At 39.1% G+C, this 19,008-nt stretch overlaps 1 protein-coding gene across 1 annotated transcript; it reads right to left on the reverse strand.

Moving 5' to 3' along the window:
* Window positions 1–11,686: 11,686 nt before the first annotated feature.
* LOC127536532 (uncharacterized) lies at window positions 11,687–16,378 on the reverse strand. Its single transcript, XM_051957197.1, has 6 exons — window positions 16,193–16,378; window positions 15,640–15,772; window positions 14,477–14,682; window positions 12,690–12,837; window positions 12,393–12,515; window positions 11,687–12,297 (listed from the first exon to the last, which is right to left on the reverse strand). Exons 1-6 carry the CDS (start codon window positions 16,193–16,195, stop codon window positions 12,248–12,250), a joined length of 663 nt encoding a protein of 220 aa, XP_051813157.1. The 5' UTR covers window positions 16,196–16,378; the 3' UTR covers window positions 11,687–12,247.
* Between the last annotated feature and the right edge of the window lie 2,630 nt (window positions 16,379–19,008).

A 19,008-nucleotide genomic window follows, 5' to 3' on the forward strand; every position in this document is an offset into this window, starting at 1 on the left:
CACATCACATTTTTGTATGTACATTCAGCCTTTAGTGTCTTTGTTTTGGTAGCAAGTTGTGGGTCAGTTTTGTTTTGTATTTTTTTTAGCACTTTGTAGCACTTGTCTCTTGAATCTGACAAAATTGGTTTCCTGCCTGCTGTATGTAAGTCTGTGCAACAAAATTACACAGCTGAACCTAAATCACACACCTTTGACACACTTTGAATAAGATAAGTATACATCTTTCTTTAGGTTGTAAGTTGTGAGTCAATTCTGCATTTTTCTGCAGTTTGTGTCACCTATTTCCAGAGTTCGACAAAGTGTCTGTGCAACAAAGTCACACAGTAAAACCTAAATCATACACATTTGTCCAACAAAGACAGATTCTTTCCTTACGTATAAACTGCAGATGCATTTTACACTTTTTAATGACAGTAATATGACATCTTTTGATTTCTACAAAGCCATTGTAAACATTTTCTGAACTGCTAGGGTCTATGTGGTTGAATATGTGGTGGTTGCGCCATTCAAATGTAAAATGTAGTAGTTCTTTCATGCAACGCCAGTTCTATGTGTGCAGCTCTGTAACAAGTTTCACTATTAGTTTGTGTGAAGTGGTCTCTTTTGTCACTTAAGTAAATGTTGAAGAGTGAAACCATTTTATCTCCAGTGCAGCTACAGCTGTGAAAAACAACACTATATGACATATTGGAAGCTTTTTTTAAGCATAGTGACATTTATTTGAATTTTGGTTATTAAGCAGAGTGCTTTTTTCTTAATTCTTATAATTATTCCTTCTAATTTAACAGTTAATCATACAGCAAAGCATGTAATGAACACCAGGTGAAAATTCTAATGTATCCCTATTGGACCATCTCAGTAGGTAAATGCAATATTACAGCAAAGACTAAACTAAGCCGTGTATCTCAGACAGACTAAATATGTTGTGCAGCTCCTTGTGTATTTACAGGCAGGTACATCTTTGTGAAAATGAGCCTCATTTACCAGGAAGTACAGATCTGGATAAACTAAATGCATTTGAAAACAAGAGGAAACTATTTGGGGGGGGGGCTTCATTTATTTCATTTCATTGCTGCTAGATGATGCCACATTTCCGCAACACTTCATCTTTTGAATAAAATCAATGCTGTTTCTTTGCACAGGTCTGTACAGGTATAATCACCTGAGCAGGTGTGTTTCCTCTCAACCCCCCCACATTTCACCCAATTCCTCCACCCCTTGCCTGTCAGCTCTTCTTCCTGGCCGAAACCGGTTTGTCAGGCACGATATCAGATTTCACTGTTGTCATCTTCTGCTCTGCAAGGTGAGAGAGGAGGGAGGGGCGACAGTTAGCAAGGCAGCATGGGAAGAAAGAGACAATAAAAAAAGCAGCGAGTCACACGCTTCAATTCACAGCAAATTTTCAAAAAGACAACTAAATCTTACTTGTTCTTCCTGCTGCACCGGTTATCTGTGAAGACATACAGAGATGCATTCAGTCTCAAAACATTCATAGGCCTCTATTTTTATTGTTTTGTTTTCTTACAGGTATACTGGCTCATTTTTCTGTGTGATTGCAGCACTTACAGAGTATAACGCTCACTCCTCCGGCCACCAACAAGAAGGCACAGATCAAGCCTCCAATTCGTAGCCTTTCATAGTCTGATAGATAATGATGTGAAAGGTTTAGTGGATGCACATGATGAGAAAAACATATTACAATGCAAATAAACAAATGTAGAATCACCTCCTAAGATTTTGAAAAATGTGTTTTACATAGTTTTTTAGTAATCACATTTGCACACTTGTCATTAGCATCTAAATAAATATGTACACTAATGTCCAAGCCACACAAACTAGTGAGATTCTAATTATAGATTGCAAAAAATAGGAAGTAAGAGTTTGACACTTACTGTAAACAAATGGATCTGGAGAGCAAACAGAAGGAGATGTAAGAAAAATTAGCAGCAAACTTGAAACAATCATTAACAAGAATTCCAAATTTCTACATTGAGCTAATGTAAATTTTCACGAGGGTTCTAACAACTGGTAGTCATAGAAAATTTGATCTTGTGATGTATTATTATCTCTTGTTAATAGAGGAATATTAAAGTTACATAATGAGCAAACTGAAGTTTTAAGGATTTGTCTGCTCTGAAATAACTTTCTGAAAAAAGTTTCACCGTAAAAGCTTTTCTTTTACAGAACACAAAGCTTTTGTTGTGGTGTCAAAAGAAGTGTCAGGGTTTTTTTTTCACAAACCAGTTTCACAAGAAACCAGTCTCAGGATAAGATTAGGTGTAGGTAGAGTTTTGGCCTTACTTGCTTCAGTTTCCGTGAAAAAGCTGAACAGCACTGTAGGAAAGTAAGAGAAATGTCAAGTTCATTTTATAAAGAAACCAGTGCTCTGCTATTCTGAGTCACATCACAGATTTTTTTTAGAGAAATTGGAAAATCTGGTCATTTGTTTCCCTTGAAATTACATTTTATATATGCAGAGTATGTTTGCTCTTTTATTTACCTGCTATCAAAGCCACAAGAGTGAGATTTCCCATCGTCAACGCTGCTGAGTCAGATAGAGACGACACAAACACAGAGAGGGGGAGAGAAAACAAGACTGTGAGACATTTTTCTCATCACATTTCCTTCGTTTCTCACACACATGCATTCAAGCTCACTTCGACCTCTCCTCAGGAAGAACGTCCTTGTGGTGCGAGAGGTCAGTGTCTCGTCAGCAGGGATGCATTCTGGGTGTTTGGAGAGTAAACAGCGGATCATTTTTTGTTATGGGGCGAAACCCAGCAGGTCTTTTCTTCAACCTACACTCAAGTGCAGAACTCTTCGTTGCACACGGCCGAACACTGCCATGTGCTTTACACTATAACATTTCCTGAAACTTTATGTGACTAGTTGATGTTATTATTGACTTTATAAAATTTTATGGAGCATTCACACAAAGAACAGCTTCATATTGATTTAAAGAAGATTTATGATTTAAATAATATTTATTTCGAAGCACATACATACGCAAGTGTTATTATGAAGCTGAATTTGGTCTTTCTGTAGTTATTTCATTGTTTTTTGGAGGTCACTACAGACCAACAAAGGCCAACAGTCTGTTCTCTGACATATTTTTTAAACAAAATGTAAAAAGCGTGACTGCATTATACTGTTCATATTGTCGTTCTTTTGACAGTAACTAGCTTTATGTGTAAAATTATGTTTCAAAAATCCTCTATATAGCATATAACAAGAGATGTCATGCAAAGCTACTTTTCAGCAGCCTCAGTGTCACCTCTAAATGACCTTCCACACTCTTTGGCCAGCAAGATTCACAGCATTGTGCAAATTTAGTGCCTTTGCTCTCTTGTTTGCTCTGCTTCTGTCGAACTCCAATTTTCCATTCACTGGTTGGATTTTTAAGATCCCTGCATGTCATTTATACCATGCATAACAAAAGATAAAAGACATTTCATGCTCTGTACAAAACAGATGAAGCTCAAATACTGGCTCAAAACATATTCTCTAATTGATTTTAACTGCGTTCTTCATGTAATTCCTTTCAGAGATAAACGATGTGTCAAAGCTTTTCAACTAAAGGATATCAAATGGAGATAATACAGAGGCCTATTATCATTCCGCTTGTGTTACTTCCATCATGACCTTTGTCAGAGAGTTCCTGCAGTACAATATCAGTTAGCATGACATTAGTCAAGGTCAGCTAGGCCTGTGTCATTCAAATGGCATGTCTACAATACTTCCCTGCTTCTCAGACAACGCAGCAGCAGCAAGCAGAACAGAGCAGCGTCTTTTCTCCTGTCAGCTAAAAGATCATTTGTTTACACCCATTTTAGTGGCTGTTTTAAGACAGCATCAAAATTGGTACATTTCAGGGTCCCTTAAGTCCTTTGAACATCCACTCTATTCTGAGCCATGTTATTAACTACCAACATCACTGCAGCGCCTGACCTCAATGCTTCATTTAAAAAAAAATAATTATGATCTTCTAGCACACTACACAGGATATTAAAACATGGGTGAATCAAACACAAAACTCATCCCAAATATCACTGCAGGTCCTGTTGCACATTTACAGAATGCAATAAAAGTAAATGCCCTACTGGAGCAGAGCATCAAAACGCAGAGATTCTAATTAACTTTGTTTTGTTTTTTAAATCAAGAAACGTCAGTCATCATTCATCATTACAAGAATATTTGATATTTGACTTTCTTTATTTTTCTTCAACATGCTACTACTAATTTAAATCCCTTTAAATTCTTTAAATTTCTGAATTGAGCTTCCTGTGCTGCACATATTTATCTGACCTTGAGAGCCCAAAACCCTCGTGATCTACAGGAGTAATTATTGAATAATTATCAAAATGACCTTGAAGCTAAAACTCTGAATCCCGTCATGTCTCTCTCACCATACCTGTGCTTACCTGAGCTGATGATTCGGGTGCAGAGGAAGGTGTGTGAATGTTCCAAGACACTGCCTGGTGAAAAGTGTGTCTTTTCTATTTTACCTGAGTATGTACAACCTGCTCCTCCTCTTTGTTTGGGTTATAAACATTTGAGCGTCCACGTGTCCAGTGTGAATGTGAGCCGACTGCTGGGTAAATGCATTTACCTGTGGCAGTGTTATTCCATAAACACCAGCATTTGTCTGTGCATCGCAGAGAGAAAGTACTTTGTGGTTTGCCTCAGACGGTTAATAGATTACACCGATCAACCATAGATGATGACACAGATCACTTTGTATCGTCTTCCTTTGATCCTGGCTTTCATGTGGATGTTACTTTGGCATGTAGCAACCACCTAAGCATTATTAGAGACCAACCACACTGCAAAAACTGCTGTGGAACAGCTCAAGGAATGTAACAAAAAGCCCACATAAGTCCATACTCCCAAATTTCCAATCTGATCAATCATCTGTAGGAAGTGCCAGAACTAGCCTGATCCATCTCAAAATTTCCCCAGTGAGGGATCAATAGAGGGCTGCACAGTGTCGTAGTGGTTAGCATTTTCGCCTTGCAGCAAGAAAATCCCCGGTTCAAATCCCGGAGTGGGCCTGGGATCTTTCTGCATGGAGTTTGCATGTTCTCCCTGTGCATGCGTGGGTTTTGTCCGGGCTTCCTCCCACAGTCCAAAAAAAAGCTGAGGTGAATTGGTTACTCTAAATTGCCCGTAGGTGTGAATGTGAGTGTGATTGTTTGTCTGTATATGTAGCCCTGCGACAGACTGGCGACCTGTCCAGGGTGTCCCCTGCCTTCACCCAAGTCAGCTGGGATAGGCTCCAGCATCCCCTGCGACCCTAGTGAGGATAAAGTGGTGTATAGAGAATGGATGGATGGATGGATGGGATCAATAGAAGTTTATCTTAACCCACATGATCCACTGCTAACAGAGCCAGACACCACAGGACGCCCCCACAGGTCTTGTACTCACTCAGATTGTATGTAAAGACAGACAAACCCTCTGTTACATTACCCATCGGATTCCTGAAGAGCAGTTTTGAAGCTCAGTGTGGTGACTCTGGACATCGCCATCATGGCTGACTCCTCCCAACTCCTTGGGGATCCAAAACAGTGAAGCACTTATTACCTATTCAGACCAAAACTTATTTTTGTAGTAGTCTGTAAACATGTTTATTTCTGCTGTAAAGTTTGACATTTTAACATGGGGGCCTATGTGGATTGACTTGTTTTTAGAGCCAGCTTCAAGTGGTCACTGGAGGAACTGCAGTTTCTGTGTTGGCCATATTTCTCAGCCCATGAGGTTTGGTCCATGTCCTGACAGATCGGAGCTTTTTTTGTGACATGACAGTGACCTCCACAATATTAGTGTACATGGTGTGTAGAGGTGTATATACACACTTATTTACTGTGCAATAAAACTTATGATCCACCTCTAAGACTGTTTTGACATACCAGTAGTAGTTTAGCTTTTAGACTAGGATTAAGTAACATATCAAAGTTGTAAAGCCAGAATCATGTACTGCCTCTCTGTTCTCTGGGACAGAGAGGCATGAACAGAGCCACAACTAGAAAATTATGAAGTGAAATGTCTTAATTCTGAAGGTTATAGTCTTTAGTTTTTCTACGTGTTGTACAGTGTATTATTTCTATCCTCTTATTTTGCCTTTCTTCATCTCATTTTTTCCCTTCTGCTCTCTGATGCTCTGCCAGGAATCCTTCAGAGCTCCTGTCTCTGTGCAACAGGGCATTTTCTTTCTACTGCACCTGAGCAGAAGATGCAGATTTTTCACGTTATCATATTTTTATTGGGTGTCCTGGCCTTGCTCAGAAGAAACTATGTTGTTTTTTCATGTCAGTTTAATTAATTTAATGCCCACACAGCTACGCAGGTGAAAGTTATTCCTGTCACTCAACAACATGTTTGTACAACTTACAATGTATATAGGCATTACTACTATCGTGTAAGATGTGTGCAGAAATATGCGACTGCTTGAGTCACAGTGCTGATGTGACTATTTATACCTTCTTCTGTCACCTACTGTAAAAAGCAGAGGCATGTATCAGTCTCTTAGCAGACGATAACTGCAAGGAGAGAGGAGATAGAGAACGACACCAACACAAAGAGACACATTTCAAGTTGTGTGTGGTTGTGTGTGTCGGTGATAAAATAATAATTTGACAGATGATAGAGGGGGAGCTGGCGACAGCAAAGCAGGGGCAGAGAATAAAGATAAGTCTTACTCATTCCCACCACATTTTCTTCCATTACATCACTATTTAATACTGAACTAATTTATCTAATGAAGACCATGTTCAGAGCTTTCTTTTGCAAATGTCTTGCAATCTAAATCCAAAAAGACCTTAAGGTGATTTTTTAGTTAAATTCAACACACAAAAGGAAATGAGTGAATGGCTCTTTAACTGCTTTGTATCTGTGTGTTTGCTGCATAAAGCACCAGTTGTCTGTATCAATGTTAGTGAGACTAAATAAAGGTCACTTTGTTCCATGATGCTGGCACGTCACTGATAGAATTCAAGGACCAGAGAATGAACAGGCTTGTTTTCAGTGTGCTGTTTCTTTCAGTAGATGTGGGATCTGGATGATTATATTGTCAGTGTTTTAAAAAATTACAGTGTTTTGCTCTGACTGAAATTTTCCTTAGCAACACACCTTTTCCTCATCTTTAATGAGCAACTTGATGACAAAATTGTAAATTTCAGTTTAACGTTAGTATTCAAATGTACATGAAATTACCCTGAAAGTAAGCCAAGCACAAATTTAATTTGAATGACAGCTGGTAAATATAATAAACAAACAAGAAGTTTAGCAACAAACTCTGAAGTTGAAACTAGTTTAAATGCAACTACACAAAAACAAAACTTTTTTGTTTGTTTTTTTAACAGAAAGATGATATCTATATCTACTTTTTATAGCAGCACAGTCATTCTTTTCTGCCTGTATCATTTTTGTTGCTGCTGTTGAGGAAAGCTAAGATAAATTTCAAATCTCCAACTAACAAGACAAGACACTGTCTGAGTCGTCTTTTTCCTTAAAGGAGGTCATCAGATAAAGGCCAGATGTAGGTCAGTTTAAGTGACTCTAAAAGGTGTAAAAACGACCGTCTGCTGAACCACAACCCTTCATGATCAAGTCAGTATTCTTTAACATCATTTGTAACAGTTTAACTCTCCTTTCCTCAGATACAATCGATGTAGCAAGTTAAACTGTTTGTCATTGGTAAAGGTCATCTTGAAAACACACACTAAACAATGTAGGTTATCAGTAGACACACACTCAGACACACAGACACACAGACACACAGACACAGACACAGACACACACACACACACACACACACACACACACACACACACACACACACACACACACACACACACACACACACACACACACACACACACGGACAAACTGCAACACACATCTCTGTTGTGGGGGTATTTCAGTGTGTTTGTCCATAAACAGAAGAACTTAAGATCTGAGAACAGGTTAGCTTAAGCTCCTTTCAGACTTGCACTGCATCCCATAATCTGACAGCATCATGCTCACTTTTCTGTAAAAACTGAAACAGCAAGCATTTCTATACTGAAATCACAAAATGTCTTTATTAAATAAACTTTGCCCTGCAATTTTATATCTATAAGGGTATGAACTGATGTAATTAAACTTTACTATGATAAAAACAGAGACTAATAGCTCAGATTAACGATGCTTCAGTACCAATAATGGTTGTTATCTGCATATTTTGTTTACAAAAAAACATCAAAAGCTGATGTTTAGTTTGTTGAGTCTTTCCTCTGAGTTTATTAAATACCTGCATTATCAGATATCCAGGATCCATATGAGCATCTGCAAAGGGAGCATTGTCTGTATTGTGTACAGTAGCTTTAATAATTACTTAGAATTAATAATTATTGCCAAAAACGAGACAGCCTCAGTCCAGGTCAGTCATATTGTTTACTTTTACTGTATTTGCTTTAGTTATTACCTAAAGTGAGCTTTCATACATAGAGTCACAGTTTATACAGATGAATCATTTGTTATGTAGCTATTTTCCTCAGGTTGAGTCCTAAGCTCCATCACAACTGAGAAAGTGACAGAATACCGTCACTTTACCGGACTGATGAAACCAGTAATGTTACATATCCCATGTCTGAAAAGGCCTTTACATTACAGTGACTGGGCTGCACGGTAGATAGGTGGTTAGCAACGTCACCTTGCAGCTAGAAGATCCCTTGTTCACGTCACGGCCTGGGCCTGGGGTCTTTCTGCATGGAGTTTGTATGCTTGGGTTTTCTCCGGGTGCTCCAAAGACATGTTGAAGTTAATTGATTATTCTACATTGTTCATTGCAGTTCTTGTTTGTCTCTGTATGTAGCCCTGCGATAGACTGGCGACCTGTCCAGGCTGTCCTCTGCCTTCACCCCGAGTCAGCTGGGATGGGCTCCAGCCCCCCTGTGGTGAGCACTGTATAGAAAATGGATGGATGGATGACAGGGACTGACCCAGACAATTAGCAGATACAACAGTCTATAATGTACTCACTTGGATTGTCGTATTTGGACACTCAGGAATGTGGAGCATCACCAGTTAGTCGTCACATTTGAAGGAGTGCTGTGTATTTAGATGGAGTTATGGATCTTTTCTTGCAGCGAGCACTAAAACATTAAGAGTGAGTCAAAAGCAAGCGTGACCCGACTGACTCTGAAATACATCATTTTTCATTTGATCTTCTGGCACACTGACACCACAGACCCAGGCTTTCTGTTTAATTCTGCAGAATATGAAGAAACCAGACAGAAACCTTTCATGGAGCAAAGCGAGGTGTAGAAGAGCAGCTGAATCAACATGCTGCTCCATACTACCTCTGTTATATCAACTAAAGGACAAGAATTCTCTCCTGCTGATTGTCCTGGTTGTGTGTCTGTTTGTCTGTGTGTGTCTTTCTGGCTCTGTGCTGCTCTATCAGGTGTCACAACACAAAGTCAGAGGAATTCAGATCACAGTAAAAGGCCATTATATTGTTGTATTAATTTTATCCTATTTAATGTTCTGATATGTAAAAGTAGGGATTGTGCACTCTTTTAAAACAGCCATGTAAGCAACTTTATCATGAGCAGCAAATCAGCATTATTTTAGAACATTTTGGGAGATGTGCAAGAACATTAGAGGATTTTAGTGGACGATTTAGTGCAAAATTTGGCAGATTAGTAGAGTTTTCAGGGGAATAAAGTAATTTCTTTCCACCTGTATTGTTTTTGCAAGTTGTACCCTCAATTGATATAAAGTAATGTTCTTTGTGCTATTTGAAACAACCTAAAGTCAACACAGTGTCTGTATTTCCGATGCATTGTCCTGGTATTTCTGACCATCTAATAAACAACTGTCTCTAGGAAATGGAACTCCAACTTGGTGATGTTGGGTTTCCTTTTCACCCGGATAGAAGTTCTTTACTTGGTGCCAAAAATACTTGCATGCAGGAAAACACCCTGGACAACAAAGCTAAAGAACTGTAGGTACAAGCAGATGTGTAGAGAATGCACCAGCAGATGGCAGCAAAAGACATATGGTCACATGTGCATCACTACTCCATGTGTCTCTTTTTTTTTCTGAATTCTACTCTCTGCTTGCACATGATGTTGCAAATCACGATGAACTGCTCTAACATCTGCACATACTGCATATTCTGAGGTGTCTTCTTTCTTTAGTCAATTGGTTATATAGATAAAAGTATTGCAACTCAAAATTCTATGCATTGATTAAATTGTTTAAAAAGTTGCATGTATACAACTCCATGAAAACACAATATTACTTATGTCACTGCTGGAGTTATACAGCGTGGAGTCCTATGGCTGTAGTAGAAGCTTTAGTGGACTTTTTTGAGGTTTCCTGGGCCTGAATTTAACAAAAACGTACAAAAGATTGGAAGTAGCTATCTACAGTATAGATTACCAGATTCACAGGTAATCTGTAATCAGGTAGTCTGGCACAACCAGACACATAATTTAAATAAAGCAGGATTAAAATTGCACCCACTTTGTTTTGATGCCATATAACTGGACTGTGGCCATTGGTCACATACTACGCAACACAGCAGCAAAATGGACAGAAATGTATGTCTGAGTTAGTAAGTTTATGCAAAAATAATAACTGTAGGACTGCTTAATCCATGATGAAACTGTATACAAATACACAGCATGACACCACTATCACAACAAAGTCACTTCATTAAAGGGATCAACATTAAATCAAATTCTTCACTGTAGTTTTGAGTTCAACATGTTTCGATGTTGTCTTTAAAGTAAGTGCTTCCCTCAAGTGGACAAACTGTGGAAGTTGAAGTTGGATTAAAAGTACTTCTGAAACATCCATCAATGAGTTTTTATCCCCCGCCGGCCATAGGCACAGAGGGGGATATTGGCGTGGGCATGTCCGTCCGTACGTCCGTCCGCATTTCGTTTCCGGAGCATATCTCTGAAACTACTTGAGGGATTTCATTCATATTGCACCCAGGCCATCTCTACAGCCATGGCCATAAGTTTGGACACAAGTACCATGACGCTTGTGAATCTTAGAAAATACCACAAAATTGTCACTTACAATACAGTACACAACTCCTGAGAACTATATTAAGTTTCATATTTAAAAAAAACATCAAAAGAGTTTGGTGTCATTTTGTTATTCTTACCAAATTCGGTTGTGAAAGTACTGCATTTTTTTGTTATTTTCTTCTAATATTATGTTTTGGGAACAAAGTTGTTCCAATTGTTGGAATTTATTGATAATATTATATCCCTTGTTGATTTGTTGACTAATTAAACTGGTGCTGTCAAAAAATATTAGTTATGTTCTGGAATAGACATCAAAACAGACATAGTAAGTCATGCTGTGTCCAAACTTATGGCCATGGCTGTATATAGTATAGATGTGCCTTTTGGGGTGTATGACCTTGACCTGATTTTCAAGGTCATAGTGAGGCACTTCAAATATTTTTTGGTTTCCAGATCATAGCTCAGAAACTACTTGAGGGATTTCATTCATCTTGCGCACACTAAGCCTGTTGGTAATATAGATGTGCCTTTTGGGGTGTATGACCTTGACCTGACTGGTTTTTTTAATTGTAGTGAAGATGTATCATTTCGTAGGTGTATCGTCCAGTATATATTATTATTTCTTGCACTTAGAGGTACTATATATAAGGCGGGGGATGTTTTAAGCGGAGCGTGTTTATTATCTTTAATAGTCTGTTAGTTTACAGCTGTAAAACAAAGTTCAGCACAAAGTTCAGATACTCCCCTGTTCCTCTTTTAACCAGCAGCTGTCTACAGACAGTCTTTTTGTGATCACTTGCTCAGCACTTTCATGACATCTCTGTAACATCTCTGGTCGGTAGCTCAGCCTGCAGGAACTGATGCAGTGTTCCTGTGACCAAAACCACTGAGCATTCAGTTAAACACTTCACTTAGAGCAATAATCTAGAAAGACTGCTCTTCAGACATGTGTTTTTAAAAACTTCATACTGCTTTCTACACAGTAAACTGTTTTAGAAACATTAGAGAACAACATTGCAAGGTCTAGTAACTGAAGACAGAACAAGGAATTGATGCTATCGAAGGACACACTGATTCTAGTGTCTCAAACAACATTATCTCCATATCTGGGTCAGCCACTTATCCCCTCATTTAGATCAGTCTAAGAATTAAAAAACAGACGCAGTTAGTTCTGGTTTCTATCCTCTTTGTGAAGAAAGTCTTCTCTGTGTCCTCCTTTAGTCCTTTGTTACTATTGAGGTCATGTCGTCCTCGGTATCTGTCCCCCCTAAAAGCAAAGAGATATCACATAATACTTGTCAGTTCTCAATTTGTCAGTCCAGAGTAACATTTTTAACACAAATGAATTGAACTGCTGCTTACTGAAACACTTCCAGAAGCTCTCAGATCTGTACAGCACGGCGTATAACAAACCAAACACCAACAGGATGCCAAAGAAACCTCCGATGACGCAGCCAATGAGAACTGAGTAAGTTGTACCATCATCTATTGTGAAGAAGAAGCAAAATTAGAGCCTCCATGTATGAATGAAACTAATGTGAACACTAAACAAAGGTAAGTGTTTCATCATCAGGTGAAGATGATGACAAATAGATTCCATTTAACTAAATTAAGTGAAGATTTGGCATTGTAGTTGTATTTTGAATGAAAAATCTTCACCATAAACATGCAGGACGGCAGCAACGGCATCAGGATTCTTTAACTGCTGACAAACAACTTTGGTGTCGTTGTCAGGGAAGGAGGTTCCCCTGAGGGTCCACACAGCCAGCGACTCGCCGTCCTTCATATCACAGCTTCCATAGAGAGCCTGAAGAGAAGAGAATAAGAGATTTAAAAGAATAAAACCGTAATGTAAACTGGGAGAGGCTCCAGCACCCCATAAACCTGCACAGGATAGCAGATAAAGGCAACAGACGGATGGAAGATTCTACAATTCTACAATTTCATTTAGCAGACGCTTTTGTCCAAAGCTACATACAACACAAGCAAGAATTCAGACATAAGGAAAAACCTGTAGTAAGTGCAAAGAGTGCTTCAAGTGCGATTGGTCAAAGGTGTTGCCATCAAGTTGCAGAAGAATTGCCAACCACCACCACCACCACCCCCCCCCCTTTTTTTTTTTTTTTAAATCTTTGTCAGCGCTAAATAAATGCTGGGTTTTGGACCACCTGACTTATTCTACCCCTGAGGTGGAGTCAGATTAAGTGCCAAGGTGTTCTCTAAACAATTGAGTCTTCAATTGTCTTTTAAAAAGTAGAAAGGGACTCAGCAGAATGCACAGAGTTTGGTAATTTGTTCCACCATTTGGAAACAACAGAGGAGAAGAGTCTGGCTAGAGATATCGAGGGTTTTGGACCACCTGACTTATTCTACCCCTAAAGTGGATGAGGGCGAAGGTAGCTGAAATAAATTATAGTCAACCAACCAGCACTGCAGGCATTGGCATTTGATGGAACAACAATTTTACAGTGTTTACAGCTTTAGAAAGATAAATATTGTCTTTATGCTTTAACTACTGTGAAAGAAAAATGATTCTTGTCAACTACAGTCCCCTTAAATCATACTGTAGATCCTATAGGTCACCTCAAATTATCTTAAGAGTTATAGTCTTTGAACTCTGTTCCTATTTTCCTCTCTTAAAGTAAGACTGCAAGCATGTACAGGCCTTCTCTGCCTTTAATATGACCCTGAGAAAGGCAGATGCTGCAAAAGGTTGTCTCGTGAGAAAGAGACAACTGTTGTAGAAAAACAGGTCTTGTTTAGTCTGATGTTCTTTAGTCTGATGTTACTGAGCAGACAAGTTGTCTCCATATTGGGTTGTAATCTAAATATGGCATTCCTCCCAACTCAGTATATACCCAAGGTTGAAGAGAACCCTCAGACTTGATGCTGCCAGTGCTCACATCACTGTGTTGCATCAGTACTCCTGATATCAGTAAACCTTATTCTCAGCCTAAGCCATCCTAGTCTCCAGAGTGTCTCTGTGTCTTCCTCCTCAATCCTCTCTCGACATCGCAGAATTTCCCTAACAACTATTACTGAAAAAGTGGTGGCAGACATTCAGAACTCAAATGTAGTCCTGGATGTCTTGACCATCTTTACACTCAGTTCATTCATGTGATATTTTCTTTGTGCACTAATATGCTATTTAAACCCTGTGTCCAGGGCAGACTTAACCCGTAACAATGTATAGAAGCAGCTACAAAATTTAATTACAGTTGCAGTGGTTCTACAGTGAATACTCTCTTTTAGTTTACAGGTTTAATCACATCTTGTGCACAACCTGCTCCTTAAATTAAACCTCAAACAGAGCTAGAAACCAGAAATATTCTTCACCTAGCTGTTGGCTTAGCTGTAGTGTGATTTAGGGAAGCTTTCCAATTGGAAAAAAAGGAAATATTTATAAGACAGCTAGAAAACAACTTTGTCTGATGTCACCACCTTACCTCGGGGATATCTTCCACGTGGCCTTGAGGACAGGTGAGGCTGTAGTTGCCGTGACTCCCGTAGAAGGTGAATGTGAGGTTTGGAGATGTTGCAGGGACTCCACAGCGAAATTCTGCAGGTTCTCCTACAGCCACTAAGACATCTACTGGACGTGTGCGGTAACCCAAACCTGCAGAGTTTGGTGCGGCAGTGATGGTGTTTTGAGCTGCAGTGGTATTGAAGTGTTGGTTTCATGTGTGGGAGAAGACAGAGCAAAAAGAGAAAATTAATGGATAAAATCAGTGCATACAGTAGACGATATATATTTATGACCTGATGTAAAAATCTACTGAACCACTTTGCAAAACAAACATCCACTACTTCTCCTTGTGTGCTAACCACAAGATTAATGCTACTTGAGACCTTAAATAAAATTCTTCCACTCTTATGAAACAGTCTTACTATTAGGCAACAATTTTCTTATAGAGAAGTCAAGGTTTGCAGCAGAAGAATGAGGAAGTGTGACACCAAAATTCCTCTGAGATGCTAATTATACTGAAAGTGTTACAGGCGATGATGAGTGTGAGGCTGTACTATACCTGTTGCAGTCTGACAATAGTATTTCTTTATAAACAGCATAAAAAATGGGCGTTTTTAATTTAGAATGTGATATTTCCAATGTAAAACGTACTGGAAATGTAACTGTATTTAGAGCTGCATGTGAGAGGCGCCTGGTGCTTCCAGCCCAGCACAGCTCGAAATCTCTAACCAGACTCTTCTCCTCTGTTGTTCCCAAATGGTGGAACAAACTACCAAACTCTGTGCATTCTGCTGAGTCCCTTTCTACTTTGACAATTGAAGACTCAATTGTTCAGAGAACACCTTGGCACTTAATCCAACTCCACCTTAGGGGTAGAATAAGTCAGGTGATCCAAAACCCAGCACTTATTTAGAACTGACAAAGTTGAAAAAAAAAATGGGGGGTGGGGTGGGGGGTGGGGGGGTGGTTGGCACTTCGTCTGCAACTTGATGGCAACACCTTTGACCAATCGCACTTTTTGCACTCTTTGCACTTACTACAGGTTTTCCCTTATGTCTGAATTCTTGCTTGTGTTGTACGTCGCTTTGGACAAAAGCGTCTGCTAAATGAAATTGTAGAATTGTAGAATTGTAGAAGTGTCACCTGAGGAGGGAGTGCCGACGTGGAGCAAAGCCAGAAGCAACAAGCAGACACGAGAAACTTTCTTCTTCCTCATTTCGCCTCGTCTCTTTTTGTCCACTTTAACTCCAGTTAGTGTCTTATTCCATAAGTTCATCTGAAAAGTTTGAGATTTATGTTATGATCAATTATAAAGTCTTAGTATTTTTGTCACAGATAATTTTAAAATGGACAGTTTCGAATTTAAGTCTGACAAAAATGGAGGCATACAAAATGACCAAGTACAATTACATTGTATTTTCTCCCCTCTTGCATTTTTTAAAATTTAATTGTCATTTAGTATGTTTTTGGTTCAATAATTATTAAATTACTACTATCACAGTGTTATTTTTGCAGTAAACATTCATCTGAAAAGCATGCAAACAATCATCATGTCATATGCTGTATATTTTGTTTACTAGGTGTTTGTCATCCATCTTGATTGGATTGCAAGTCTTAACTTCTGACTAGGTTTTGTAAATGTAACTAAAAGTGGAAAGTGGAAAGAGACAAGAAACAGGAGATCATTAACACTAACCATAATATGAACTGGAAATCTCCCAGCAGCTCTTCAGGTAGCTTCCTTATTCGAAATTTATAACGTGCTCCTTTAAAAATAAGTCCTCCTTTTTGCTCAGATCAACTTTTCAGAAACCTCGACTCCCTCTCAGAGCCGATCTGATACATATCTACTCCAGGAGTTCAATGAAGAGACTGTGTTGCTCCATCCTACTACTCTAACTGAGGAGGAAGTTCAAAACAACAACCTACCTGAAGGAATGTGGACATCCACCTGACTGACAAGGTGGATTTTCGTGAACAATTACCAAACAAGCTGAGCAGGTCTGTCCTGAACCAATAATAGCTACTGGGAATAATGTGATAATGTGCACAGTTTTTCTGCCACCGCATTTGTTTTCTGTTTTTCTTCCATTCACACTAAATCTGTTACACTGGAATTCTTCTGGCATCCTCCAGCCTCTTTAGCTTCTACCTCTCAAACTTGGAGAGTGAGATTTAAAGTGAAAATCAACTTATTTACCCTGTTAAGCTCTCTATATAGTGTTTTGTTTTATATGCACAGCTGAGCATTTTCACCTTAATAATAGTCTAAAAAACTTTCATATGTAACTAACCTCAGCGACCGGTCCGGTCAACTTGCAGCACGAGGCTTTAGGTATCATTCTTCTTCTGAATCACTTTCCAGTTCCAACATGTACTGCAATATTACAACTTTCCATAGGCTACAGTTATATTTGAGCAGAGTCTCGGGGGAGCTGGTGTGCTCGTGCTGCAGCGAGTGAGAAAGGATTGGTGGAGAAAGAAGCAGGACTTCACAGATCTGCACGTTGTACAGAAGGCAATAGCATAGAGTTAAACTACCAGTCAAAAGGTTGAGCCCATCTTCTCATTCAATTGTTTTAATTGAATAATTTTCTACATTGTAAATTACTACTGAAGACGCCAAAACTATAAAAGAATATATTTGAAATTATGTTGTAAACAAAAAAGTGTTAATCTTCAGTATTAATCTATAATGTAGAAAATAATACGAATTTTCATTTTATTTCATCTCAAACCTTTATTTATTCTAGACAGGACATTGAGGTTTCCCTCATTTCCAATGTCATCAAGATGACAGACACATTGAAACCACAGCACAATAAAACAAGTTCAGAATAATCACTGTAAACAATAACCAGCGACAAGGTGGATAAAATAAAATCAGGTAAAACAGTTGCAATGTGAAACACAATGGTTAGAAATCAAAGTTCAGAACTCTGAAATAGAAGGAAGAGCATGAATTTTTAGAGAATGTTGGAGGATGTTTCATGAGCTTGGAGCATCAAAAGAAAAAGCTGTTCTGCCAAGTTCAGAACATGCTCGAGGAACTTTAAAAAGTAACATATCAGTAGAGCGAGTTGTATAGCTACCAGCATTCCACTCTGAGATTGAGATGTGAGGTGGTAATTTTCCAACAAGGGCCTGAAAGATATATAAAAGCCAATGTTTGTTGCGCCTCTCTTCCAGAGAAGGCCAACCAACCTTACAGAACACAATGATGAGTTCTGTACCCGTCACCAGTAATAAATCTAAGAGCAGAGTGGTATACACTGTCCAAAGGCTTTAGAACTGAAGCTGCAGCATGTCTGTAAATCACATCACCATAATCAATGACAGATAACAACACAGCTTCAACAACTCTTTTCCTACATTATAAAGGAAAGCTGGATTTGTTCCCATACAAAGAAAACACTCTTTTGTTGCATTTTAGTGACAAGGTTGTTTACGTGGTGTTTGAATGTTAAATCCTCGTCTATCAATACACCATATCCATTTATATTCAGTGACTTTTCCAATTCTAGAGCCTTCTATAGTAAACAATTTCAGAGTTTCACGGTTAATATTTCTGGCTCTGGAGAACAGCATGTACTTTGTTACATTTTTAAAAAGTGTGTGGTTTAAAAGATATTTTTGAGCCTGATTAAAAGCCCACCCCACTCTGGCAGTCAGTTCTTCAACTACAAGAAGACTTTCTCTATTGTGCTGTTGGCCCTTGTGGATGCAGACTATAGATTCCTGGTCATTCAGGTGGGGGACTTTGGGAGAACCAGTGATGGTGGGGTGTATGCTGGTTCAGATTTGGGGAGAGGAATGGCGAGTATGACACTTGATGTGCCAACCAGTGCCCCTCTGCCTGGTGCTGCTCAGTTGGGTAGTATGCCCTTTGTCATGGTGGGGGATGCAGCTTTCCCCCTAAAGCCACTGCAGTTAGCATTGCGTATACCCACTTATAATGCTCCCTGGTGCGCATCATTCAGTAATATCTGTGTGCCAGGTAGCCCTCTTTTCCTTAAGAATGATGAAGCCATGAACAACCCTCCTCTGCCTGTAATTGGCTGGTACATGCTACCTTCACTGATTCGATTGGTTAACTTTAGGTATGAGCCAATCAGAGGCAGAGTAGGGCGGGTCATACAGAGGATAATTTTGCTAACACCTCTGTGGCACTCCAGTTGATTGACAGGTCTGCTTGAAAGATGCGCGGAAATGCGAGAAAGGCAGAATAAACACCTTTCAAGTGAGTGGCACGTATCGAGCGAACCTACTTTCATGGACGATATAATTCTCAGGTAAGTTTTAAGGTGGTTTCCAAATGAATCATTGTTTTAAACTACTGGCAACATGACTGCACATTTCAAGGAGAGGTCGCCAGTGGTTAAACTGAGTGTCGGGCCGAGTCTGACTAACGTTTTGAAAGGCTAACGTTATTCTAACGTAAGTCTGAAGCTAGCTAGATTGGGATAATGTGGGAAAACCTCTAGGCTGGTAGTTAATTTTAAAGTAAGTAAA

Source organism: Acanthochromis polyacanthus, chromosome 12, assembly GCF_021347895.1.
Source record: "Acanthochromis polyacanthus isolate Apoly-LR-REF ecotype Palm Island chromosome 12, KAUST_Apoly_ChrSc, whole genome shotgun sequence".
Classification (NCBI taxonomy): Eukaryota; Metazoa; Chordata; class Actinopteri; family Pomacentridae; genus Acanthochromis; species Acanthochromis polyacanthus.

Bases quoted from the DNA above. Each gene is read 5' to 3' on its own strand.
- LOC127536532 (XM_051957197.1), bottom strand. The intron at 14,683-15,639 runs GTGACACTTCTA...ATACCACTGCAG, and splicing joins CGTCGGCACTCCCTCCTCAG to CTCAAAACACCATCACTGCC. The intron at 12,838-14,476 runs GTAAGGTGGTGA...TCTTCTCTTCAG, and splicing joins ACGTGGAAGATATCCCCGAG to GCTCTCTATGGAAGCTGTGA.